The 27827-nt window shown below is 50.5% G+C and overlaps 1 protein-coding gene across 1 annotated transcript in view; it reads left to right on the top strand.

The window, feature by feature from the left end:
- Positions 1-27827, top strand: part of PCP4 (Purkinje cell protein 4) — a 54947-nt gene that overhangs the window by 16393 nt on the left and 10727 nt on the right. The window contains exon 2 of the mRNA XM_045852613.1: positions 10268-10319. Within this exon, the coding sequence (XP_045708569.1) occupies positions 10268-10319 (52 nt within the window). The remainder of the gene's footprint in view (positions 1-10267; positions 10320-27827) is intronic.

Raw genomic sequence — 27827 nt, 5'->3', positions numbered from 1 at the left:
GGGCTGTACGGAGATGACAGAGAGGCTGATGATGGCATTTCCGGTCCTCGCTGCCTGTAAATCACGCCGAGATTTCAGACGGTGGCGACGGCCTTCAGCTAGTGGGGAAGCCACGGCCTCCATCTGAGTGGCTTTCTGTCCTGCTTGTTGAGCCGATGTTTGACTTCACCACCAGCCCTCTGCCCCCCACCCCCGTTTCTGGGAGCCAGGGTTGTGGCGCGGCTCTGGTGGTCACCAACTGCCGGCTGTGATCCCAGGGCCAACACGGGTCCTTTGTGCCCCCACGCTGCTCCGCCCCCCGTGGTGGACTGCCACCATGGGTGAGCTCTGACTTGGTGGGTTAGATGTAGTTTTTTGGTTTCCTCCTCGTACATGTATTTTCCAAAATTTTCAGGATGACTAGACCCTCCTTTTATAAATAGAATTTGAAATGAATCTGTGCACAAAACAATTTTTAAGGGTAGAAAAATACTCATTTAAAAACATTGATTGTAGGATGAAATATTGAGTTATAAATCCCTAAAGAGGAGGGTCCTTTTCATCAATGGTCTCCCCAAACTACAGCAAAGCTAGTTATTTCTGTCACCATAAAGGTCAGGATAAAAATACCAGGAGCAGAGCATAGGATTCGAGGCAGAATTCATCCTTTGGGCCTCACAGAGGTGACAGCTGGCCGGAGAAAGAATTAGAAGGAAATATAAAGGTTACTGCCCTTGTCACTGAGGAGCTCCGTCACATTTTTTAACCAACTTTTTGTTTTTTTAAAGGCAGCTAAAGTTCTCTTTTGCCATTTGTGTCCACACCTTTAGGGATTAAGTTAGTGAGTTTTCAAGGCCCGATTTTCAGAACGTTACTAGGAGAATTATAGACGATTTAAAACTATCAGAGGCACGAAACTAAATCCATCTTTTCCTTATCACAAGATGTGGGCACGAGAGGGTCTTCTACTTTGCATAAAAATTCAGGAACTCTGATTTGGGAGGGGCCTTAACTGACGCGCTTTGAAAGTTCCCGAGAAGCCGCCAGCTTTGTGGCTGCCCTGGCCCCAGGCGACCGCCTGCGACCTGCTGGCTGTTTATCTCGGTTCCTGGTGCGTTCGCTGTGGTTTGACTCCTCCGCTCATTTAAAGCCTGACATTTTATCAGAGACACTCACAAGCCTTATCCCTAAAGCGTGAAACGTAAAACCACAGAAACTTTTTTCTTCTTCATGATGATAAAAAAAAAAAAAAAAAGGACAGAAAAACGCTTCTCAAGATGTCCTGAGATCTTCGGGGACAGAGCTCTCTGCCTTGATGCCTCTCCTGTGCGGGGTGTTGATTCTGCAAAGGATCTGCAGTACCTGAACCAGCCTACGCTGAAGACACGCATCTTTGTGCTTTTCCTCTCGTGGATGAGCCATCAGAGGGACCACTCGGCACGATGCTCCCATTTCAGGTGCTGGAAACGCTGAAGCCATTAGAAATGTGACTCTCAGGATGAAACAGCAAGAAAGGAAGACAGCGCCGCGGAGAAAAATTACTTAGAAAAAGATGCATCACCGGGGGCTAGATGGCGTTGAGTAGCATTTCCTAACAAGAGCTTCTGAGCCACTGTGGGGATGAGATGGCTTTTTCTTTCTGTCTTTGCCAAATCTCTGCAACTGCTTGGTAGACAGAATCCCACAGAGGGCGGGTGTTGGGAACAGAGGGCGGAAGGCTAGAAGGTGCCTTGAAACAAGTACTCTCCCTTCTCTTGACACATAGATGCCATCGACCTGATATTACCAAACAATGCCTCTTCTGGAGAACACTGTTGCAGATGGACAGGTGGGGAGCGTGCACCTACTGGGTGCCTGGTCCCTACTGTGGCCAGTAGGAGCCAGAGGGTGTGATCTATCCTCAGAGGGAGGGAATGGGGTTTAGATGAGGGATTTCCCCAGCAAAGCGCAGCTGGTGGGGGTGCTTTGCACATACTACTTCTCAAGAGGGGGAAAGCCTCCCTTGACCACCACTGGGGTCCCTCACCCACGTCCCTGAGCTCAGCCATCTTGATTCAAGCTCTGACCCACAAGATTGAGATGGTGGGTTTAGTCTCTGCCTGTCCCTCCCGGTTGTGAGCCATCAGTGAGTCTATGTGCCCTTCTTTCGGGGACCCTTAGGGCTCAGCCCAGGGCCTGGTTTTTTGGAGAAATAAACAGTCCACGCAATGAGTCACCTCCACAACCCCACCCCACCCCAACCCCAAACATGGGTTAAGTCTGGGACCCTGACGCTGAATCCGTGACCTTCACCGCCTGCCCTTGGTTTTGGGCATGGGCCAAGGTACCTACTTTTGACAATCTGCTTTTCAGAAGGATCTTTATTTTCTCAGCCCGGGAGAGACCCAGGTGCTTTCACCGGGGAGCTTTGCCGTGCTGCCACAGTGAGGGCTGACCCCAGGACTGAGAGACCCCCTCCCCCTTCCCCCATGGATGGCTCAGTTACGGGCTGAGTAGAAATGCCCATGGGAGCCGGGGGCTGCTGGGGGACACTTCCTTCCGGCTCCGTGAGGGTCGTCGGCTTCTCCCCAGCGTGGCCGAAGGGAGCACACGCACAGAAAGAGCTCTTTCCAGCATTGGGTGGCAAAAGGAGCTAGTCTCTCGGGGAGATGGGGGAAGAAAGGGTGGGGCGTGGGTGGGCCCCTGGGGCCTCTGGGGATGACCTGGGGTCCTAACTGCTGCAGAAGGCTCTTTGCTCCCCAACCCTAATGAGCTTTCGAAGTGGTGACTCTTTAGGCAAGTCATATCTCACCAAATTAAATATCAAGCCAAGTTCTTGGAGAAAATACAGATTTATCCACTTAAAGGCTATAGGTATAGATTCAGAAAATACTCTTGGACTGTCATTTCTACCCTACATTTAACCCACTGGGATTCATTTCATGTTCATTCTCTTTAAATTTCTGAAATAAAAAAATAAATATCTGCCCTGGCTGGCGTAGCTCAGTGGATTGAGCGGGGGCTGCGAACCAAAGCATCGCAGGTTCGATTCCCAGTCAGGGCACATGCCTGGGTTGCAGGCCAGGTCCCCAGTGGGGGACACATGAGAGGCAACCACACATTGATGCTTCTCTCTCTCTCTTTCTCCCTCCCTTTCCCTCTCTAAAAATAAATAAATAAAATATTAAAAAAATAAATATCTTTCAATGGGAACTCCAGTTTCATCCTAAAGACGAAGGAACACACCCTGGCATAATCCGAAAGATGAAGACCGTGGTGTTCTGGAGCTCAGGTAGTAAAAACTCTCCCAGTGGCAGCACAGATTCATAACCGCAATCCCAGCCCATGAGAAAGCTGCAGATGGAAGGTTTCAAAGACTGTGCTAGAATAATTGTCTACAGCCTTGAAATAGCCCCACTTCTTGAATCCTTTACTTCCATGTGACCCGCGCCTGGTGGGGCCACCCAGGACCTTGAGGTGAGGGGAAATATTAGTCCAACAGCAATGGATCCTGACTTATTATGTTAAATGTTGACATTTTTGTCTAATGACTTTTTACAGTATTTTAAATTTTTCTGAAATATGGAATTAAACTATTATCTTTTCCAGCTTCACTAAGGTGTCATGGATAAATAAAAGTTGAATGCCCTTAAACAGTACAGTGTGATGATCTGATGCACATATAAGTTGTGAAAAATTCCCCCCATCAGATTAATTGCTATGTCCATTACCTTGCTTATTTTCCTTTTTTGTGTGTGAGAACATTTCAGTTCCACTCTCCTAGCAAATTTTAATTATACGACCGCATTGCCAACTGGAACCACCATGTTCAACATCAGCTCTTTGGTCCTCGTCATCTCGGAGCTAAAAGTTTGTGACATTTCACCAGCCTCCATAGGTCTCCTACCGCAGACCCTAGCAACCGCCATTGCCCTTTCTGCTTCTATGAGTTCAACTTATTTTTTCAGATTCCACATATAAGTGGTCCTGTGCAGTATTTGTCCTGATTAACAAGGTTCTTGGTCCCCCATCCCCACCCCCAACGGGGCTGAGCAGAAGCCGGTTTGCAGTTGTTTGTGTGGAGCAGGACGTGCGGGTATGGCTATTACAGTGGCTTTATTAACTCAAGAGAGAGGATGGTGGCACAGGGCTCGAATCGCGGGTCCTCGTTACTTACACATTCTCGTGGTCTTTGAAAATCAGTAAACCTGGCTCTCAGGGACCTGCTAGGGTGAGCCCCGATGCCCCCACCCCCCAGGTGGTGGAATTCAAACCTTTTTGCCCTCCCTTGCAAGAAATGCCTCACTCACCTGATGCAACCGTGGCGACTCCAAGCACGGGAAGACTTGGTGTGGATTTCACAAGGAACCATAGTGGGCAGGGGAATGATCCGGTCACTCATTTTTGGAGGAAGCCTGGGCTTCGGGCCCCGCACAGTCAGGCCGCTTGTGCGTGTGTTGATGAGGGTCAGGGAAACAGCACGCTTTCTAGTCGAGGCGATGCTGCTGACGTGTGTGGTCAGACATGCCTTCAGAGCCACTCCAAGTTCAAGGCTCAGGGTGCAGCGGACCTGAAGTCAGTTACTGACCAGAACATGGGCATGGCCTGTCCCACGAGTGAAGTACCTCAGGTAACAGGGAGTGTCTGTGGTTTTGCCACGTGGTCGTGAAGAGTCACCCTGCCAAATTAATGTGCTGGGTCATGCACCTCTTACCAGGCCCGGCAGTGAGGACCCCTGTGGGTGACCAGCTCGGCGTGGGCTCCACAGACTTCCGGCAGGTGTGAAGGGACAGCACGTCACCTCCTGCCCATGCTGCGCTGCTGTGGGGCACCACCCCTCCACTTCCTGCTCTGGGGTTTCCTCTGTGTCCCCAGGCAGGTCCTGTGTTTGAGACATTGCCCAGTCTTGAAGCGTTGGACATTGACGCTCTGTGACACCTGTCTTGACCAGAGGGAGGCCGGGGCAGGTGACAACGCATTTGCCTTCTCCTGGTTGGGGTCTGTCCTCTGACACAGGCCACACAGCCTGGAAGGGCACAAGGTCGGGGTGGCGGCACTGTCAGTGGGGTGGGGGACCCTCCCGTCGCCCTCCCTCCTGCTTGGCTCCCCCCCTCCCCCCCGTCTGCAGCACAAACGGCGTTCATCGCAGGCTCTGCTCTCTGCAAAACGAACACACACTCTTTGTTCGTCCCCTGCAGCCCCGGCTGCAAAGGGACTGTCAGGCGAAGTGACTGCAGAAATTACACCTCTTTCATACCACTCCTGCCTTTTTATAGCTGCTTGGCACCGACCAGATTATCAGAAGGGACTATCACATACTCACTCTCTATTTAGGCTCCTTTTAATTGGGGGCTCATTAAATTCTGAAATGCTACCTTGTTATTAGTATACATCACCGAGGAAGGAAGCGAGGAGCGTGCCGCCTGGTGCGCGTCTGAGAGGTGTGCCCGCCGGCTGGGCCTCCACTCAGTGGACCCCTGGCATGCATGCAAGCCCCAGCTTGCACTGGAGATGAGGGCTCCTGGAACGCTGTGATTTTAACTTCCTGTGCCACGTCCTTAGACGGGGATTTAGCATTTCCTAGTGGTGAAATGGGGAGAATCTAAAAAGAGGAAGTTTTGAGAAAATGTGTCTGTGTTCTGAGGACCTGAGGAATTTTCTTATTTGTGATTCTCAGGGTCAATTGAGTGGAATACCTTTCCTCACTCAGGACCCTGGTTTCTTCCAGAGGTCCCGGGAATGATGTTGTCTGGATGTGTTTGAGGAGGGGACGCCCGTGTGCCTGAGGCAGACAGACACAGAGCCAGCTCACTCTGCAGGGACTCGGATATCAGACAGCTGAAGAAGGAAGGGGCTCTTATTTTCCTAGACCCTTAGGAGCACATGGAAGAAGGTGCTAGGTCTGTGTGGGGCCAGGTGTCTCCGAGGGTCCCAAACAGGAGTGTCTTATGCATGCAACATTTAGGGGGGAAGTGGAGCTCGGGTTGACCAGAAGGCCTCAGTGGGGACATCCGTGTCAGGTGCCATGACCAGGGGCAGACGACAAGAAACAAGGTGAGATTCTTCTGGAAGCATAACTATCAGGAGAGCTCCCATTTCCAGTTTTGCTGTGTTGAAACTGCAGATTTTTTTAGAAGATTTTATTTATTTAATTTTAGAGAGGGAAGGGAGGGAGAAAGAGAGAGAGAGAGAAACATCAATGTGCGGTTGCTGGGGGTCATGGCCTGCAACCCAGGCATGTACCCTGACTGGGAATTGAACCTGCGACACTAAACTGCAGATTTTTTGCATCCACTTGTTCCCCCACCAAAGAAGAAATAAGCAAAAGGCCCTGTGTGCCAACCACCGTCGCTCTCCGTGGCCAGGGTGATGGGTGCTCCGGATCCGTCTGAAAACATGGGAGCGAAGTCTGCGGATGAAAGTGCATGGGATGCCCATGTAGGAAGCTCTGCATGCTTGTGTGCTGGTTTTCTAGGTAATTTGGACAGTGTATTCCACACATTAGCTTTAGCCTGGTCACTGTGATGGTGTATTTGATCAGAGAGCATCTTCCAGCCTTCTGCACGCCCTAACGTACTAAGTTGGGTTGATATGTAAACTGAGTGACCCGGTGGTGGTATTCATGATGTCACGGAATAATTTCTGAAGTTCTTAGAACAGAGCCTGGCACTCAGACTCTCGTATCAGCGTTTGTCCTGAAGGCAGTTTATCATGTCTTTTCCCTTTAACACTTCATTTTGTTTATCAGACAGATTCCAAGACGTGATATTCTCCTGCTCAGTAGGTAACACAGGTTCTCAGGATGCTGAGCTCACGATGGGGCTGATGGATTGAGGAGGCGGGGTTTTCTCTCACTTGGCGATGAGAGTGGGTGGAGGGACAATGCAGCTTTCTCCCTCCGTGCTCTAACTTCTATCATCTTGTGAAAAAGAACCTTTTCCCTACTGGACGTTTGGAGAATGACATTCATCCATCCATCCATCTATCCATCCACCCATCCCTCCATCCATTTCGGCACAGCCTAGCTATGGGTTTTTTTTTGTTGTTATTTAAATTTCGTGAAAGACTCACAGCAACTCTACCACTGACCCCTGCACCGTTGGTTTGACTCTGCTGCTTTGTGTAAGTCAAGTGTCCTTTAAACTCTCTGTGGGTGCTTATGAAGTTGCGTGGACCCTCACACAGGACTCTCCCCACCTGCTGAGGGAGGCCCTCGGGAGATACTGGGAGATGCTCAGGTTTGGGGGTTTAAAGGGAAGACTTCGGAGCCCGGGTCTCTGGGTTGGGGTTACGAGTCCACCACTTCCCAGCTGCATGACCTCGATCGAGTCCTCTCTGTGCTGTAGGATGCAGCCTGTACAGGGGGCTGATGAGGAGAAGGGCGGTGTGTCCCTCGTCAGGGACACTGTCAGAATTCTGAGTTGATGGTGCTCGAGGGCCTGTGGAACACATCTTGCCGCTGCACGTGTGAGCTGCGACCTCGTCCCCCCACCCCCGACAGCAGCCTGACTTGGGCCCTCTTCATTTACCGATTCAGGGCAATTTCAACCGCCTCACCTGGTGATAAAACAGTCGTGTGTGGACCACCAAGACCCCGGGGTCAGGAACGCTCTTGGATGATTCCCCCATGCTCTCAGCCTTACCTGAAAAATGTCACAAGGTCTCAAAGAATTTCGGAAAAAAAATGCTTTCAATGGCTAGTTCTTTTCTGTCAGGATCGTTGTCTGGTCTGACACACCACCTCCTTATGACGCCTCTCGGCTGTACTTTGCATCTTTTAGATGCGATCTGGCACAAAAACCCCGTCTTAGAAATCCTGCAAAAAGGACTCCTTTTTCTCCCCTGTGTGCATTTCAATTTTGGTTTTCTTCAGGTTTCTAAAAAGTCTTTTATGAAATGAAGTATTCATGACATTTGAAAGGTATCAATATTTAAGGTAGTTAAAGACCGTGGGGTTGAGTGCGCACCTATTTCGCACTTGTAAGCTGTTTAATGGGACTCTATTCAACTCTAGAACACTGTGCTTTCATTTCGTGGAATTTGATTTTCTTTAATGAGCCGTCTACACATCACGTGGGGAAGGGTGGAGGGTTTGAATATCGCCAACAGCTGCTGTGCTGCCGCCTGATCCTCTGCCATGGTGATCAGATTTCCATCGAGTGCAGCGAACTTGAACTTACTGCTCTGTGTTGGAAAAGAAGGAGCTATAAAAATAACACAGGCAAGAAGAAAGGGGCGTGTTTACTGGTGCATCTCCTCTCTTTAAGAAAAGCGTGGTTTGGATTCAATGAAGACAGCGTGTGTTACAGGTTGGGCACTTTAGCACATGGGGCCGTGACGTGGGGACCACACTGGAGTGTGTTGAAGAACAATTGATGTTTGGTTAAGAACCTTCTTCCTCCACGGGAACATAGGAAAGATCTAGCATTCTGAAGATTTCAGGTGTTCCAACTTAAATGTGGACAAGGGACCCACAGTGATGTAAACCTTCCAACTTGCCACCCTTTCTTCCACTTCCTGCTGGAGAGAAGGGGTCCCACCCTCTCAGGATGGGGCAGACCTGGGGCGCATTTACACTCCGCAGTGACTGGGATGGGGCGTGTGCCCACACCTGTGTACCGGGGCTGGTAATAAGCGGGAGACTTGACTTTGTCTCTCCCGGGTTATCATCTGCACAAGGTGATACGCAGGCACAGGAAGGTTAACCGCACTAACAAAAGTCCTAACCATTCACCCTACTTGTTCACACTGCTCAGAACCCGAAAGCAGCATTTCCCCGATGAAGGTCGACTAAGGGGCCTGGGAGTTTCTCATGACAACACTGAACACTAACGGGAACTGAGGAACTGAGTGTTATTGCTTGGTATTATTTTGGGGCTGAAGTCTTGGACTAAAATATACATTTTGAGGGCACTTTTATTCCCTGGTGGGAGTCACCTCTAGCGGTTTTCTCCTTGTCCAGTGCTCTGCCACTCTTCCCAAGGCACTATGCAGATAGTTACGTAACAAGAACAGGTCCTGCACGACCCTGACCTCTGGGCAAGGAAGTCCCGTCTCTGGTCTTGACCATGACCTTGGACCAATCAGTCTTGCTACCTGGCTTTAATGGTTTTTTCACCTAAAAGTTAGAGACTTTACATCTCTTCAATTCTCTTCAACTTAAAGCGTATTTTCTTTTTTTTAAAAAAAAGATTTTATTTATTTATTTATTTTTTTAGAGGGAAGCGGTGGGGGGTGGGGTGGGAGAGAGAGAGAGAGAGAGAGAGAGAAACATTAATGTGCGCTTGCTGGGGGTTATGGCCTGCAACGTAGGCATGTGCCCTGACTGGGAATCGAACCTGGGACACTTTGGTTCCCAGCCCGCACTCAATCCACTGAGCTACGCCAGCCAGGGCTAAAGCATATTTTCTGATAACTACTGGAACATTTGATGGATAAACTACTTTTCTCTCCCTGACCTAGAACAATTCAGAACATCACGTTATTAAAAGCAGTAGCTCAATAGCCACGAGGAAACATGCTTATGTGTTTACCTGTGTAACCCCTTTCACACAGCTCCTCACATGCAAACCACCTAGCTTAAGCATTCAGGTCTAACCGTGAAATCTCTATACTTCTGGTCACCAGGTAATGCAAACGTGCACAGGAGAGGCATAAATGATAGCAGAAAAATTACTTTATGATAAGAAAAAATGTGACTCTTGCCCTGGTTGGCGTAGCTCAGTGGATTGAGCGTGGGCTGTGAACCAAAGCATCACAGGTTCAATTCCCAGTCAGGGCACATGCCTGGGTTGCAGGCCATGACCCCCAGCAACCGCACATTGATGTTTCTCTCTCTCTCTCTTTCTCCCTCCCTTCCCTCTCTACAAATAAATAAATAAAATCTTTTAAAAAAGTGACTCTCAACTTAAGTTTTTTAGTTGCTTAAAATTTATTCAGTAAGACACTGGGTGCTGTGATCAGAATGAGAATAGAGGAGTGTGAGGGCCACTGCTGACCCAGGTGACAGTTCCGAGTGTCTCACTGGTTCGTGCCCTCGGCTGGTTCCCTCCTATTTCCAACGAGGTTATGCTCGTCAACAACAGTGTCTCATCTGCTGTCCCTTGCTAGGGACGAGGGAGGCTGGCTCGGCCACTTCACGGGATCATTTCCTTCCCTGGTCTCATAAGCACCTGCATTTACCCACCCTTAGCTAAAGCAACACAGACCTTGATACCATGAAAGAGATCTGTGAAACAATAAGGCACAAAATAATTCTGAATATATCTGATAACATTTTCTTTCCTTTTTTTTTTTTTAATGCCTGTAGCGACAAGGCGCCGGGGCGACCAACGGAAAAGACAAGACACCGGGCGAGAATGGTAAGACCACGTGCGTAGTCCAGCTACTTCCCGTTTCCCCACCGGCAGCCCTGGGCGAGCGCGGGCGGGGAGCATGCCTCCCGCAGAGGCCAGCTTCCTCTGTGTCTGCGCTTCGGCTCCGAGTGGGTTTCGGCGAGACTCTGTGGGCACCGTGGTCTGTTTACCAAGGAAACGGAGCCGGCTCCGTGCAGGGGCAGGAGCAGTTTCCTCCGCAACGGAGGACTCCCCTTTTGGGCAACGTGATAATGGCAGTGCAAATATAGTCCTCTGCTTTCTTCATTAGGGTGGGTGAGAACCATCCCGGTTGTTGTGAGGATAAAATAAGATCAAATGAGATAAATGCTCTGAAAACTGTGAAGTGCTTGGCTCCTTAAAGGAGGTTTTGAAGTCTGCTTCAGGCCTCCCCGTACACAGAGCCCCGTGCTGGTCCCCGGGGAGGGACAAGGGTCAGGGAGTGACCTGCAGTCACTCACCGGAAAGTGGGAGCACACGGAGGAGACTGGAGTGTTTGCGTCCTGGGACTCCAGTCTCCGCCCTGACCTCAAACGTAGCGTAGGAAGGATGCTATTTGAAGGAAGGGGAAACTGAGGCTCAGCGGGGAAGAGCTGGGATGTGACCCGCAATGGAAAGAACTTGGACTTGGGAGGGAGACAGCCGGGAGCAAGGGGTTGTCATGGAGGGTGACTCGTAATAATGAAAAAATGCCCGGGGGGCACTGAGGACTTCGGTTGCGGTTCCGGTGAGGTTAGAGTCTGGGCGCCCTCACTTTTTGTGCATTATAAAGTGAACTTGCCCTTGGTGGACCTCTGGCCCTGCTTCCCTCTGGAGAGACCTGGGCGGGCGCCGACTCACCCCGCTGTGGGAAGTGCCAGGCTCCCACGCCAGCCGTAAAGACTCCTCAGGGGCCTCTGGACGGCTTGGGGTGCTCTGTCCCGAGTCTGAGCTGGGGCCTGAGCAAAACTCAGGTACTAGAATGTTCCTCTGTACTGTACGCACCTGCACTCTGCTCTCACCCAGCTGTCTGGGGCCATCCTGTTAGGTAGGGCCAGGGTGCTGACCCCCGGGCTGAAAGGTTGTTATATCAATAAGGAGAGGGTTTGGTGCCCAACGATGTCTTGATCAGAGGTGGCAGGGAGGGTGGAGAAGGAAATAGGCTCTTTCACGAGGCTTTCCTGATGCCCAGGGCTCTTCCGGTCCGCTCTGTGTGCCTTGGGGGAGGGGGACAGCCTGCCATGTAGGAGCTCCCCGGCTCTCCTGGTTCACAGAGTCGTGTCCGTGTCCTCACTGGAGTTCCTTTCCTTAGAACCTCACAGCTCTGGAGTCACGGGGCTTCGTGGCTAAAAGACTCCTCGGAGACGCCCCTACGGCACCCATTCTCAAAACGTTTGTTCTCACACCTTCCTTTTAATGTTTAAAAATTCTCGAGGACCGCAGAGACGTTTTGTTTATATTGGCTATATCATGAATGGTTCCCATATTCAAAATTGATACGGAGACATTTTAAAAAGGTTTACTGGTTCATTCATTAAAAATAAAATGGTAAACCCATGGCTTGTGAACATAAGGAACACTTAGAAATGAAGAGCAGTTCTGTCTTCTAAAACAGAAAACAAGTTTTAGTGGAAGGGTAGCAATGGTTGACATGCCGATCTCTTGAATGTCCCTCTGGCTCCAGACGGTCCTAATGTCATCACAGACCGTGAAGCCAGAAAATTCCACGGCACGCTCGTGAGAGAATGAGATTTAAAAAAGCAAAATAAAAAAAAATGCCTTAGGAGTATAAGTGATCGTCTTGGTTTTGAGTGCCGCCCCCCCCACCTCCCAGGAAGAGGCGCCCCCAGGGTGCCTGGGCCACACTCGGAGAACTGATGTGCTAGGAGCCCCTGTGTCCCCCCCCCCTCCGGGGAGCCTGGAGCCTGGAGAGCAGGCACAGGGATGTCTGAGAAGGACAGGGTCCCTTGTGTTGGCTGTCTCTGTCCCTCAGCTTTATTTACCCGGGTGTCTCGTAGGTCCTTCGAAGCAGGTCTACGCGCTCTGTGCTTTGCGCCGAAGGGAATGATCAGCAGGTACAGAGAGCATGCCTTTCTGCCCTTCCAAGCCATGGAATTTCTCTTAGCCAAAAATGGATCCGTTCTAGTGAAAATGGAGTATGTCTTTTCTGGAGGTATAAACATTAATGGAAAGGAAAAATTCAAGATACTATTTAAGCTCTTCTTTCTATAACTCTAGACATCAGAGGATATTAATTTCTGAGTAGAAAAAGGGAAACTTAGAGTTTCAAATTATTTGATAGTTAGAGAATAATCGTGCTATATAACTTCCACTTATTATTAATGGGTACCATAATGTCAGAGAAAACTGCGCATGTATTATATATGTGCATGACATTTCATTACGATCTTATGTTTGTGTTTTTGCCTCTAAAATGAGCAAAGACAATCCAACAAATAGTCAAAAACAATTGTAACTATTGTAACAATTGCAGTAGTAACAATTGCAATAGTCAAAAACAACCCAACAAATGCTGGGGGAAAGACTTCTACATGCCGTCTAAAAGGCATTTTTCTAAAAATCTAAGTTGCTTAATTTCTTATTCTTACCTTCCTAATACGAGAAGATCACCTTGGAATTTCTGTGTTAACCTAATATTACATTCCACTGAAAATCAAATTATTTTACTCTGGTATCACAGGTGTCTAGAGAGGTCTTTTATCTTAATGTATATTTCCTGCTAATACAAATGGAGCTGCCTATGTGTGTTGAAGATCAGGGACCCAGGAGAGTAGAATTACGAGGCGCAGAACATTAAAATGTTATGAGATTTGGATAGGAGTCAGTTCATCATCAGTAGTCAATTAGTCCCAAATTTCATTAGTCATCTACAAGGCAAAGTGTTCCTGTTTCAAATATAAACTTAATTTCGGTCTCCATTTAACACTTAAAGCATGAAGGTTATGGAGTGAATTATGGGCGTCTTGAAACGATAATTTGGATCGCAGAAGACACAAGTCAGATACACTAAAACTCCAGAGGGATCTGAATTTCGGTGGGGGGGTGTGCTGTTGGCATGTTATTATATTAAATATACCTCAAGAGGGCCATTGGCTGGGAATCTAGGTTCTTGTTTTGGTTGCCATGGTATTTATTGATCTGAACTATGACACAGATCCGCTCCAATTCCAGAATGCCCCTGCAATATGACATCTGTCCACTCTGTACCCAGAATGCGTTTCCACTTTCCGGAGCCCTAACCTCTGAAGATACAACCCGGCAAATTCAGGTGTTAATCTCATCCACAGTTTGAAGATAGGTTTCTCAGAAATGTCAGGGTTATTATTATTTTTTTAATTAAAAATCAATTCATTAGCATCTTGGTGGTTCAGAGATTTCTATTTCCATACGAACAAAGCACCTTCGTTACCTGATCAGTTTAAGCCGAGAAGTTCATTTGCTTCCAACACAGCACCCTACTCGAGTGAAACAGCAGTTTGCAGCTGCAGTTATAGCCCATCTGCTGCGTGAGCATCAAACACGTCCCCAGACGCAGACACACCTTTCTGTATCCGGGGTACGCACCGCCCATCATCCGTTCGGAGACATTCAAAAGATTTGTTTACATGACCATCTGTGTGCTGGCTATCTTGATCTTGAAACTCATCCAGAGAGACCCCGAGAGTTACATTTTTTACGGACAGGAAACAGAGAGAAATGCTGGAGGCTCAGTGGCTGCTGGGAGGGTTCCACTCCGAAGGGAAGGTGTGTGAGTGACGAACCTCGGGCGGAGCCTGCTCTCGGGCCTGGAGGCTTGCCCCAGCTACACTGAATTTCTAAAACAGGAACGCATTGTCCCTGACTCCGGGAGCTGGGATACGTGTGTTTCCAAAGAGCTCTGTCTGGAGGAGACTGGCCTAGATGCACCTGATGCCAGTGAAAGGATCCCCTGCAAGCCCAGCTGGCAGCAAATGCTCGGGAGGCAGCATTATTCTGAGCTGTCGGCGGTTGTAGTTCCGTGGAGGTGTGAGCAGCTGATCAGACACTCAGGGATCGTATCGAACAGGTGTGCCTGTTGGTTTGGAGAGCAGACTGTGGCTTAGAAGTTCCTAGGAGGTGTGGGGGCTTGCTAGGGGCACATACATTAGTTTGCTTTGGTATAATTATGGGAAAGCAAACGGTGACTAATCTGAAGTGCCGTTGTACTGGGTACCCTCCCTCCTCCTTTTGAATATAACCCACACCCTGGAAGTGAATCTCCCCTTTAGATTGGAGGGCACGCACGTGCACACACAGTGCGCACTTATTTCTCTGCTGTCGAGATTGGTTGAGAAGGACCTGATTCATAGACAGGTAGATATGTCACTATTACTCTGAGCATGTTTTTTCGAATAAGAAATAAAATCCAGTATTTATTCCCAAAGCACTTTACACTCTCCCCTTGGCTCTGGGTCCCCCAGTGGATGCTAACGTTTTCCCCTTTGGTGCCTGGGTACCTGAGGATCTGTCAGTACCTGCAAACTGACCTGGGCAGGTTTGGCCTGGAACCTCACCTGCGTGATCACTGCTCCTTGGCTTGGGGAAGTGTGTGGGTGGGGTTTCACGTGAGTGGGTGAGAGACCAGCCTGGAGTAGAGGGCGCCATGGTGGGTCCAGGACCAGGGAGTGATGGAGTGCTCACCACCGCCCCACTGGAGAGAGAAGGTCAATTCTGGTGTGAGGCTCAGCCAGGCTGCCTTTGCTACTGAGCACGGAAGGTTGGGATGGAAGGCAAGAAGAGGGCATGCAATTTTGAGAAAGGCTACAGAAGGCTCATGCCGTGCATCTGTCTAAAGCACTGACCTGACTTGGTTCTGCTTCCGGAGGGAGCCCGCAGCCTGCAATGCAGGCCCGTGGCTTTTCCACGGGCTGTGTGCAGGCATCTGGGAGCCTGGGGTTTGTGCGCCTCTGCCCCACACGGAGCATCTACGGTGCCAGTTCTGCAGCAGCTGCAGTAGGAGTCTAGGTGGGAACTTGCTGTCTTAAGCTAAGCCTCTTGGAAAAGAGAAACAGAGTGTAGAATGTTGAGAGGCAACGTGTATCGGAAACGTGGTGTATAAAATGTTCACAGCTGCACCTGGCTGTGGGAAAAGTACCTCCCTACAGAGATCGGTCTTTAGGGTGGGGGGGGCACCATTCCCAGGCCAGGGAGCTCGACCCCCGCTCCTGCTGTGGTAATGAAGCTGTGAGCCTCAGGAAGCCCAGGACTCACCCTTGCTGGTGTATGGTGGGCACTGCTGTGAATACTGCAGATGCGTGAGGCTTTTGAGGCAAAAAGTCATAGAACCCCAGTCTCCATCTGGGTCTCTTGGCCTTTCTCTCCTTTTTCCATATTTGAAGCAACTGGAAAAAAAGTCAAAACAACAGTGGATGAGATACTAATGCAACTTTCAAATATTACTAGTGGGATATGTCTCTTGTGCCTTTGGCCCAGGACACGCTAAAGCATCTGTATTCCAGAAGGGAGCTACGGGTACCCCAGTTACCTGGGTTGCTTCTGGCTCTTGGTGCAGGCGGGGAAAACATAAGATTGCACTTGCTAATTAAAGCCAGACCTTTAAACCATCAGGGTCTCCACACAAATCTGGTCACATTGTTCAAGAGAGAGGATTCTGTGTGGGGTCAGTTCAGGACTCCGTGCTGACAAGCACTTCATTACCCTCAGTGTCAGCTGTAAGAGGGAGTTCTTTCTTCGCCGTTTCGGTTGAACATTCTAATAGCTTCAGCGTGCAAGGCATACCTTGCATAAACACAGTGTCAGTAGGAGTGGAGATTTGTACCTGCTCCTCCTTATAATTCTTCGAATCTGTATACATTGTATAATTGAAAATGCTCGAGCATGTGACCTTTTGTTTGATTCCATCACAGACTTGGAGGGTGAGTGGGGAGGCCGTGCCAAGCAAAATTTCTCAGGAAATCAGGTGATTTGCCCCAGGGCACATCAATCAGAGGTGGAAGGCTTTGGTCATCTGGCCTGCGGTCCAATCAAACCGGGTTGGCTTTGCTTACGGTCTCTCTGGGGCCCCCTCTTCTCTGGGATCTTGGTTGTAAACCGGCAACTGGGGTGGGCTGTGGTCGGAGCCCACCCACCAGAAGGATGCTAACAGGCTTACATCTTGGCCAAGTGAAAACATAGTCTGAACAGCACCATAAGCTCATCGGTTTTGTTAACTTAGCCTTTGGCAAGGATGCGTGATCTCAGAGTTATTACAGGGAGAGCCATGCTAGTTTTTAAAACTAAAACAGTAAAGCAATATGTTAATCTGTGGGCATATCCATATTTTCCCTTCCTTCCTTCCTTCCTTCCTTTTTTCTTTTTGAGATTAAACCCTGGATAACTTTAGACTAACTGAAGATAGAATTTTGTTCCCTGTCACATGGAGAAGGCCCATATGCTTTAGCGCAAAACTGAAATTATAAATTATGCTAGAAACGTGTCATTTAAGATTTGTTAAGCCCGGGAAGTAGGTTTGTCAGGAAAATGACAATCTAACCCTTAGGAATCCTGTCCCCAGTCAGGAGATTTGGGACCTTTTATATTCTGCTCATCAATTGTTAGTATGGAAACAATATTTTTCAAGGGCTTGCAAACCTTTGACCTTTTGTAAGTAGGTGAAACACTCCATTTTATTTGTAGAATTAATTTGCACAGTGATCGGCTTTCAGAAGAGAGAAGTGACTTGCATTTCAGCCTGGCCTGCGTGCGTTCCTATCAGTGGGCTCCTCTGTGGCTACAGAGGCCCGTGCACCCGCCAGAGCTTTGGGGAAGGATGTCCCTGGTCCACAGAGTGAGCCTGAGTGTCTTCGGGAACTGGACTCCCTTCCTAGGTGGGGCCTGCTCTCCTGCCAGAGTCGCACGGAGCAAAAGGAGCCTCGGGTCCCGTGACTGTCTCTGGGGCATCCTTCCGGCCGCCACGGGACTTGCTTCAGACCCGAGGGCAGAAATCTCCCCGAATCTCACAGGAAAGCTCTCGGCCAATGATTCTAGAGCAGAGGGCTGGGGGAGAGCCGGGGGCCTGGCGTGAGCTCACGTGAGTTCCACTGCGCACTCCAGACCCGCGTCTCCCAGCATCCTCCGTCGGGAACCCACTGGAGTCTCCCATTGGCGTTAATTAGCTGTGAAGATTTGGCTTTGTTTGGACTATGCAATCAGTAAGAGGTGCTGTTTCACTCCAAGTGCGATTTTTGTTTTCTCTGAAGCGGGCTTCTCCTTGTTTTCAGGGAGGGACCAGTTGTCATTACAGTTTTCAAGCTGAGAACTGACGGGCCCTGAATCCTCTTTAAAATGTTTTTATTAAACAGCGGTTGGCGCACAGCGCGGTGTTCATTGCAGGCGTAGGACACAGGGATTCGCCATTTGTTTACCTTGTGATGTGACTCCTGCGGTGAGCCCGGTGGCCGCCTGTCACTGTGCAGAGTTGTCGCGGCACCACCGCCCGTGTCCCTGCACTGCCCACTGCCTCAAGATGCGACGGTGGGTGGTTCTGGTCCTGTGCTCAGACCTCGTCTAGCGGACTGTTGGCCTCACTGTGGCTTTGCTACAGTGGCAGGTGCCACCCCCACGCCCCTTTTCGGGGAGTCAGGAGAGCAAACAAGTGCCTCGGGCCGGCACGCATCAGAGTTTGTCTGGAGACTGGAGCAGTTCCGCTCAGCCGCGTGCTCTGGAAGACAGGAGCCCGAGAGACTCACGCCGCGTTGTCCGACGGCCGCCTCCTCCCCTGGTCTGCCCTCTAACCCCAGCCCTCGACGCAGTGTTATCAGGCCAGACACGGGCCTGGGCCCTCCACGGGCACCCCTGCCCATGTCGCCTGTGGTGAGGACAGCCTGTGATGGGTGCCACACCCCAACCTCTTTTTCCAAAGCAAACACGTATCCTTTCTTTCCCAATGCACTATTTTTCCCCCCCAGTACGTTCTAAACTACATCCTGGTTGAAGCACAGCAGATAGATAATTGGAAACTTCTTGGTATGAAAATTAATTTAAATTTAAATTTTTCTGACTAAGGGGCATAAAACTTCCCTGCCCTTCCTGGTTTTCTGTACTTTCTAATGGACTTGGCGAGTATGTCCGGGTCGCTTTGAGTACTGGTCGTAATTGCGTGTGATTGCCGGCTTTGGGTCATCCTTTGCAGGGGGTTAAAGGTGGCTACCGAGTCTTTGGCTGCTGGGGGTTCAGAGTCCCCTCCAGCATTGTTGGGGCAGCCTGTGACAGGCACCTCAGACTGACAGCACGATGCAGAGCAGAACCACATGACTTTCTGGGTCCAGACCTTGAGAAATTGGCAGCTTCCCGTTTTTCTCTCTGGGAGTACTTGTGGTGGGAGAAGACAGTTGTCACGTAAGAAGCCTGACTACCTTGCAGCCACTGTGTTCAGAGGAAGCCCGAGCCGGCCACCTGGAGCAGCGGCTGGAGAGGTGCCCGGCCAGCCAACCACCGTGCTGCCTACCCCAGCCCGGCTGGCTGGCAGGTGGGAGAAGGACCCCCAGGTGACGCCAGCCCCGGAGCCATCTGGCTGCCACCGCGTGGAAGACTCCAGCAAAGGGTGCCCGGCTGAGCCCACCCACCTACAGACCTGGAGGGGAGAAGATTCCGTTCTTGCGTTTAAGCTGCTGAATGTCGGGATGAGCCGTTCCACGGCAGTGGTTAACTGGGCTAACCGACACCTCTCACCCTGCTAACACAGGCGGGTCCCCCGCCTCTCACTCCACTTCAGCACGTCCTCAGTGGTTTCCCTCTCCTTTGCTGGTGAGAATACAGTCTCTTCGGGAAATAGACCTTGAGGGCCTTCATAGCCAGAAAAGAGATGTTGCAAGAACAGTACGGACTCCAGCTTTGCTTTGCTCATTCATTCCATCAAGAAGTATCTGCTGAGCACCCAACAGGGGCCAGAGGTCATAGTCTTAGAGCTGGTGGTGGAATGTTTTCAAAGAGTGAGGCTGGCTGGGTGGAGTCGGCAGTCCTCGGTGGCGGTGGCGAGTGTATCAGTCGTGGTCCTGGCGGGACACAGAGGCACAGGCCACCTGAGGACTTCGAGGGGAGTCAGCCACACGAGGGACTGTTTGTGAAGGTGTGTGCAGGGCTTAGGGACGCCTGCAGAGGACGGTACAGCGTCTCAGACCAGCCGAGGCAGGGCTGGAGAGAGGTACCAGAACACAGAGCAGGTGCGGTGCAGGGGGGTGGGGGTGGGGCGGCCCGACAGGAGCTGTGTTCTTCTGTTGAAAGACATACCTGAGCTTTGGGCAAGTTTGCCGACTTTCAGGATGGCTAGATTTAGCAAATCAAAATACAGGATGCCCAGTTCAATTTCAGCATCAGATAAGCAAAAACCAATTTTTTTTATAGTATAATTTTTTTTCCATGAACTATTTGGAGCGTACTTTTACTACACATTTGTTTTTCTTTTTTTTTCAACCTGAAATTCACATTTAATGGAACAGTCTGTATTTTATCTGGCAACCGGAGTGGAAAAGAAAGCAAGGGAATAAATAGGCAGCTCTCTTTCCTGGTGTCTTCTGATTGCTCCTAGTGCCACCCATGGGACAAACCCAAGCGAAGCTACAGCCCCATGGTGCGTGAGAGCAGAAAACGGTGGACAGCGGCTTGGGAGGGGCAGAGATGAAGGTTGCCCCAGTTTTTGTCCCGGGGCCCGGGGGCCAGGTCACCCTGGACCGCTCTCCGTCTTCCGTAATTAAAAAATGTAGCCTCTTGCACTGTCAGGGACTGCAGCTTTAGAAAGTCAACGTAGGAATGACTTTTGTGAACAGATTCTGGACTGGTTTCAGAAAAAGAAAGGAGAAAGAACAAAGCAGCCCATCAATACCACACTTTAATTTTAACCGTGTAGTATTGTCGGTCGGCTTAATATTTCTAGAGAAAGGAAAACTGTCAGAGCTATTTCTGAAAGATGACGTGGTTGACATTCTTCGAGCAATTAGTGGGTCCCCGTGAAGGTTAATGTGTGCGTGAGGTGCCTGCAAGCCCCCCGCCCCCTGCAGGGGCATTCTGGGAGAAAAGGGAAGGGGCCAGAGACAGGGTGGGGGCACTTCATAGGGACGTAGCCAGGGTGGGGCGGGGTGGGGACAGAGCTGGACACAGTCTGAAGGGAAACCTTGCTGGAGCCCAAGCCAGCCAGGAATGGATAGGGGAGCCGAGCAGACACGGGTCCCCTGAAAAGCAGGTTTGTCAGAGCAGGAGGGGGGTGACAGCAGCTTCCAGCGGTCTGGGGTTTGGGGCCTCCAGGGACCGAACGGGGGTGAGGCATGTGGTCATACACCCCGCGGTGAGCTGGAGCTGGAAGCGGCCCATGGCTGGCTGCCCTGGGCACAGGAAAGGTGGGTGACCCCGGCTCCTCTGGGGAGCCAGTGGCTGCCTGGTCCTGACCTTCGGGGCTGATCGGGAATGGATGCAGCTCGGAGCTGTCGCCAGCCAGCGGTCTGGGTAGGAGGGGTAGAAGGTGCTGCCCTGGGCCTGCACTCCCCTGGAGAGGCAGTGGGGACCAGGTCTGCGGTCTCCTAGGCCCCTCTCGGAGTCCCCAGTTTCAGGACCTGGAGTTAGACTGCAGACTGGTGACTGCACCATCCGCTGCTTAGCACTGGGAGCAACGAGCATCTCTTCGTCCCAGCGGAGGTGTAGCTGGGCCCCACCCCTCAGCCCCGCCTTCCCCACGGAGCCGGGGGACATTGCTTTTTCTCGGGTGCTCAGAGAGGATGCCCCCTAAAGAAATGGGGCTTCCGGCCCCTTTAATGTAAGCCATACTTTGAACGTTCAAGGGGAAGAAGGAGAATTACTATTGTTGGATCACCGAGTTTAAAGGAGAACTATTTATACACTTTGCTGTCTCCAGCATTCATGAGAAGCATTTATGATTACTGTTTATTTTAAAGATTTTATTTATTTATTTCCAGAGAGAGGGGGAGGGAGGGAGAAAGAGAGGGAGAGAAACATCAATGTGTGGTTGCCTCTTGGGTGCCCCCAACTGGGGACCTGGCCCACAACCCAGGCATGTGCCCTGACTGGGACTCGAACCAGCAACCCTTTGTTTTGTAGGCTGGCACCCAATCCATTGAGCCACGCCAGCCAGGGCTTGTTTTTTTCTTTTTACAGAAATTGCCGCTTGTCATGAGTGAGAAGGTTAATAACTTCCACAATTCTAGATTTGATTTACTAAGACATTTAAAAGTTATATTCCCCTTGAAGGTTACACACCTCCTTGCCCGCCCAAGAGAACTGAGCAGTAGGTGCTTCCTGTCCACCCCCTGGGAGTCCTTCGGGTTCCGGCCACGGTCGTCCTGTTCCAGCTGCCGCGTCCCTTTTTCCTGTTGGGGTCTGGAGTCGAGTGACCGTTGATCAGCTGACATCTGTAATGATTCCGCAGACCCCGGTCGGGGCAGGGGCGGGCGCTGGGAATACAGCGACGTGGCCACCTGCACAATGTTTGCAGGAACACGCCAGTCATTTGTGATCATTCGAAATGGAAGCCTGCGTCTGTTTCTGTGCTTGGCAAGTGGTGCCTTCGGTTTTTTTAAAGCATGCCGTCCCTCTACCGTTCTGCCGTCCCAGCCCCTGACGGTAACCAAACACTGCACGGCACTCTGCGTTGGTTTAGAGAACACAGTCTCCTTGGGCGTCAGAGAGATGCTTTTGCAGAGAGATGCTTTCCTGGTGAGGCACCGATGTTCCCACCCCAGCCTCCTCCTGTCACTGTGGCTCAGGAACCCAGGAGCGCCAGGCCCTGCCTTGGTACCTACCGCACAACTCACGGCCCGTGTGCAGAATCCATAGTGGTGCTGATCCCAAGACTATGTATTCTGTGCCTCCGACCTTCCTTAGACTTAGGGTCTCGGCGTTTTAAAGCCAACGGCGGTCTGAATGACTGTGCGCTCACCGAAACTCTATTTCCCACCGGCCCATAAAGAAAGCACTTTCACCGTGTGCTTTGACAATGGCTGGGTCATCAGAAACAGCCCACAAAGATGCCCGTGGCACATGTCACAGTGCCTTTCCTGGCCACGAATATGCCCAGAATGTGTCTCCCGGTTAGTCGTCCTCAATAATCGTTTCCTAGGCATTTCAGGAGAAAATCGAGAACCATTTAGCATCCAGTTTTTGCTACGTGTATCCATGGATTAGCTGTCAGCACGCCCCCCACCTCCTCTCCAGCCTCATTGGGCGTCGTGGTCGATTGCTCTTAGGATCTTTATTGTGAGGCCGTTCCCCTGACGGCGGGGCCTCTGAGCCTGCCTGGCTGCTCAGGCAGGGAGCCACCTCCGGTTCTGGTTGCTGCAGAGGGTGGGGACGGGAGAGTCCCCAGAGTTCTGCCTCCCTGCCCTCCTCTGATTGGGCCACTCGCCAGTGGCCAACCCCGGGAGGAACCGCCTCATCTCTCTGGGTCCCGGTTTCTCCTCGTGGGATGGTGTTGTCTTTAGGCACTTACCTGATTCCGACATGTTATGATTCTGTGTCTAGCCGTGTCTTGGGACACCGTAAGATGCTGGATTTCTTTCGGGTGTATTTTCTGGCAACACTGGGGAAATAGGACCTGAATCCAAAGGAGAAATCCGATGCTGATTCTGGTGGAGGCGGTAGAGGGGAAAGAAGGAGGTACAATGGACAGAATCTGAAGCAGATTGTCACGGGCTGTGAACCCGTGATAACAACGAGTATAAGTATTTCAGCAAAATGGGGGGAAATGAGGACATTCGGCCGTTTGTCTGGACAAGCTGCAGTTCAGTAACATGCATTCAATTTGGCAATAAGGCCGCCCAGCTGGGACTGCCCTCCGGGCAAGGACAGGTGTAGATTCTGGCTCACTCACTACGAGAACAAGAGGGAGTGGGGAGGGGGGCTCCCCGGGGCCGAACTGGACACACCTGAGCACATAACGAGGCTGTGGCCAGCCCACCCGGTACCTCCGAGACTGAGGTGCCTGCAGTTTTCCAGCCAGAAGGCATTCCAGCTTCCTTTGGAATCTTTATAACCATTTCACATGTGGGGCTGGTCAATGCCACCTGGTGTCACACACTACTGGAACTGTTCGTGTTTCTGCCCTCTCCTCCAGTCACATGGCAATTGCATATTGAGCTACAGCTACTTCTTGAAACGTCCCACTTGCATTTTCTAAGAATCCAGGACATAGATACCTTAAATTATGGCAATGTGCGGAGGCGTGGAACTATAATTTTGAAATTATGAGCCAGATTCATTCGTGCAAAGCTAGAACTGGGTCCTGGAAAGACATTGTGAGCTACCTGCAGATAAAATGTTCAGCCTTCATCGGTTCACACATCTCAAAGTGGAACAAAACCATAAAATCCCGGCCATGTCATACACGGGCTGGAGGGAGCCTCTCGGTCGCCCTGGCCATGCACAGCTGGCAGGAGGTAACCCCTGGCGCATGCTCCTTCGGTTCAGCGGAAAACGGCTGAGCAGAAGGTCAGATGCTTCTGGTCTCTAATGGATGATGCAGGACCCACTCCCCAGCGTGCTACCTGCCCCGGTTTCCCCCCGCGGCTTCTTGGCGTCAGCCTCTACTAATGCTCCCTCGAGCTATAGCCATCAGCACTGCATATTTCTATCATGGCTTAGATTTTGATCTAGACAGAGATACTTCTACAACCTCTACTGATAAAATGCTTTCAAGGGATGGCATGACAATGCTGCTGTTTTGAAGAGTTATGTTTTTCAAAAGCCTATTTCAAAACGGCATGATTTAGGATCACATTGCCTGATCCTGGTCGTTACTCTGGTTTGGGAATTCTTGGAATAAAATACCCTGCTTTGTTTGTGGTCTGTAAGGACTTCTGGGTGGGCCGGCTCTGCTGGGCTGTACAAAGGGCAGGTGCCTGGCTGTCCGGACGCAATGTGGAGTCAGAGACCCAGGTTCGGCAGTGGCGATGGCTCTCGGGCCAGGCACAGCCCATGTCTGAATTCTTCTGAGCTTCACAACGTTCCTACTTCCTCGGAAAGCACTTCTTACTCCATTTCCCCTTGGAATCAGTCATCAGAATATTATTCTTGAATAATGCAAGAACTAGAACGAAACTCTACTGTTAGCTGGACCTGGGAACCTGGGTTACTCCATGTGGTTCAGCTGCCTCGCTCAGATCTGCATAACTTTATTCCTTTCGTGGGGACTCGATTTGATTCTCTCTTTACAAATATGTGAACCCGCCCTCCTGGTAAGAATAATGACAAAGCCCAAAGCTTAAAATGACTCACCCCTAAAAAGCTATTCCCAACAAATCAGTAAGTACTTGGCCATAAGCTCTTAAAATAGTGCCAGTAAAAAGCAACAGCAACAACAACAACAACAAAACAAACAGAAGTGATGTGTCTTCGCTGCAGACACACGGAAAGGGGTGTGTGAGCCGAGGCTGTGGGCTGTGGGGTGAGGAGATTGGGGTGGGGGGGGCACGTCTTCATCTCCACAAAAATACAGGTGGGCCCACAGAGGTGCCCACCTCTGTGCAGAGCCCACCCCTGTCCTCAGGGCATTCCGACACGGACCCTTGGCCACGTTCAAAAAGACTGAAATACATTTTAAAATAGGGAAGGCAGGGACGTCTGTGGTCTTGTCTATTTCTGCTCCTTTCTCTCGTCGCACGTGAAAAGGGTAGAGAGTGAAGTGAGGCCCAGGACGCGTGACTGGATGGGGACCCCAGGTTGGTGGCAGCCTGGGGTTTGAGGCTTTGAGCCGGAATGGGCGTGTATCAGCCTGGCGGCCACTGGAGCCGGCACGGATGTGGCTGCAGCTCTGTGGTACAGACCTCTTTCAAGGAGCCACTCAGAGCTGTGCACCCAAACTCGTGTTCTACACACAAGGGCCGCCTCTGCCCAATAGTGGTGTGCATCTAAGAAAGCTCGTCACCTCTGAAAACCCTCAAAGGGAAACACCTGTTAGCCTGGACGGGAGGCGCAGGGCCGAGGAGCCAGACGGGAATGTGTCTGGGAGATAGCGCAGCCCCTGGGCTTGGCTGAGGGTGGGGGTCCAGGGAGAATGCAGACCCGCCTGCCGGGGCTGAAGGCCCGATGCCGGCACACCGCTGGAGACAGCACCTTCCCTCGGGCAGCATGCAGACAGCAAAGGGAGCAGAGCCCACAGTCCCAGAGCTGAGAAACGGTGTCGGTCCCCCTCTCTTTCCTGCACGCAAGTGATAACTTTTCAGTCCACACTGCTGTCTGCGGTCCCTGTCGGTCACAGAGCTGGACCGATCATTCCACGAAAACCCAGGTCTCATCTGGCTTTTAGTCTCACCAGCTTTCCTCCTCCTTCCGCGCTGAGTCCTGGAATGCCTTCCGTTGCCTTAGCTCCTTCCTTTCCCCTTGGGTCGAAGTCTCAAAGTGATGTGTTGAGGTGAGTTAGAAACTCAAAGAAGGATTTCATGTTAATTAGGTGAACTAATGCCCCTTTGAGGCAACTGGAAGGTGTCCTGTTATTGTGATTGCATTTGAACTTATTTCTATTTAAAAACTGAGGGATTTTATAAAACTCTCGGCGGTGGTGAAATGTGCAGCGTTTAATTCTTTAAAACTGGTATTTCAACGTTTAGAAGCTGGGGCAAAAGTGAGTCTGAGAGGTTTGCACCCTCTGCAATAGTAAAAGCAGGGGATACAAAAGGAGGAAGAAAAGTCATGCTACTCCAAAGCTTTCAAGGGAAGAAAGAAGTGGACCTGGAGCAGAGCGAGAGGTGCGCTCCCACCCGCTCAGGGTCACACCAACTAGGAGCCACCCCTCGCTCATGTTTGCTTCTAGATGTTCGAGCACTCGACAGGTTTTCCGCTTTCACAAGCCAGAAGGGGCAGGTATGGAGGGAGGAGCCGATGCCTTACGAGGGGAGAAAGGGTACCGCCAGTTAGGGAAGCCTGAGAGTGACAGTTGGCAAAGGTTACCAGGCACACAGGGAATGTTTTTGCAAAAAACACTGAGATTTTAAAAACCAAGTGCTATAAAGAAAAGGCCACCCACATCAGGAACTGGACAGACGTACATATCAGAAGAAAAGGCATATAGTTGTGAACCTAAAAATAAAAGGACTTTCAAAGTGAGAGGCAACAAGCATTTTCTGAGATCAAAGAAACGCCGTCTGGGAGGCCGTGACTCGGGCGGAAGCCCGAGCCGTGTTCCCAGGACCACACAAAAGCCAGGGGCGGGGGGGGGCGGTACTTACGAAAACAGGAAGGGAATGACTGCACCCACAGAAGGGAGGCATTGCTATTGGTGCAGATGGCTCCCACAGCGGTGCTAACCCTAAATAACGTTTTCGATTTTCTGCTCAGTAGACATCAGCCCTCCAGTCATCCGATCTGCTTTCCTGTTAACTTTGCAAACAGTTCTTTGGGGCACAGTGCTGCTGCAGGCCCAGTGGAAGGTTACTGTGCCCTGTTCTAACATTTCAAAGGCTTGAGGCACCAGGTGTGTGGGGCAGTTCCTCTGGGAGGGCAGTTCCAGGGCTGTTTTAAAGCAGCACCATTTATTTATTTATTTATTTATTTATTTACTTATTTATTTTCATAGTTAAGGGAGGAAAATGAAGCCATACCATGCACCTGTGCACAGGGGCATAGAATTTAATCTTTGTTATCAGCTTGAAATGCAATGTTTTCAAATGAATTATCTACTTATATGTGTGAGCAGATGAGGTTCATCTATAAGAAGCAAAAATCCTAAAATAACAACTTGTTAAGCAATAACGTTTATTTCCCTTTCATGTAAAAGGAATCTGGAGGCAGGTAGTTGAGGGAGGTCAGGGTAGTTTCAAGGAGCATGAAGCAACTGTATTCGTGTTTTTCCATCTTCGGCGTAAGACTTCCAGCTCGGGGTCCAATATGGCTGCCTGAGCACCAGCCGTTCATGACACCTGCATTTCAGCCAGCAGGAAGCAGGTAGAAACAAGAAAAAAAGGCAAAGGGTATCTGTTAGCTTTCTTTTAAGGAGATTTCTTCCTTTCTACCCACATTATATTGACCAGAGCTTAGTTGTGTGCCACAAACAACAATAAGAAGGCTGGAAGTTTTGTTCTTGGTAACCATGTGCTCAGTCCCAAATCGGGGGTTTGGTAACTAAAGCAGAAAAGGAGGGACATGGGGGCGGTGAGCAGACGCAGCCACAGCGCATTGCTGCTCTTGGGGTCTCGCGAGCTCCTGTGTGCCCGGCCGGCTTGCCCGGAGGGCTGGTCTGCGATGTGAGAGGGTCCGTTTGTCCCCTCTCCCCATTCAGCGTGATGTCGTTTTCTCAGTCAGAGTTGCGAAGGGCGAACGGTGGCTTTTTTGAGTGGTTTGTTGCTAGGGAAGTTAGCTGCTGGTTTTTGAGGAGGAATTTCCATTCTTCCTGTGTGGTCAGAAGAGGAAGGGAACGTTTGATACGTTATTCTCACCTGGAGAGGGGTCTCATGTACCGACTTTCATTCAAGTTATTCTCCAGTAAGCACTGCCTGCAAGCGGATCCCTGAAGGCATGGGGTCGTGCCTTTCCTTACGTGTT

The sequence above is a fragment of the Phyllostomus hastatus genome, unplaced genomic scaffold, assembly GCF_019186645.2.
Source record: "Phyllostomus hastatus isolate PE091 unplaced genomic scaffold, TTU_PhHast_1.1 phas_contig_948, whole genome shotgun sequence".
NCBI lineage: Eukaryota > Metazoa > Chordata > Mammalia > Chiroptera > Phyllostomidae > Phyllostomus > Phyllostomus hastatus.
The sequence above is the reverse complement of the archived record's forward strand: the minus strand, read 5'-3'. Positions and strand labels throughout refer to the sequence as shown.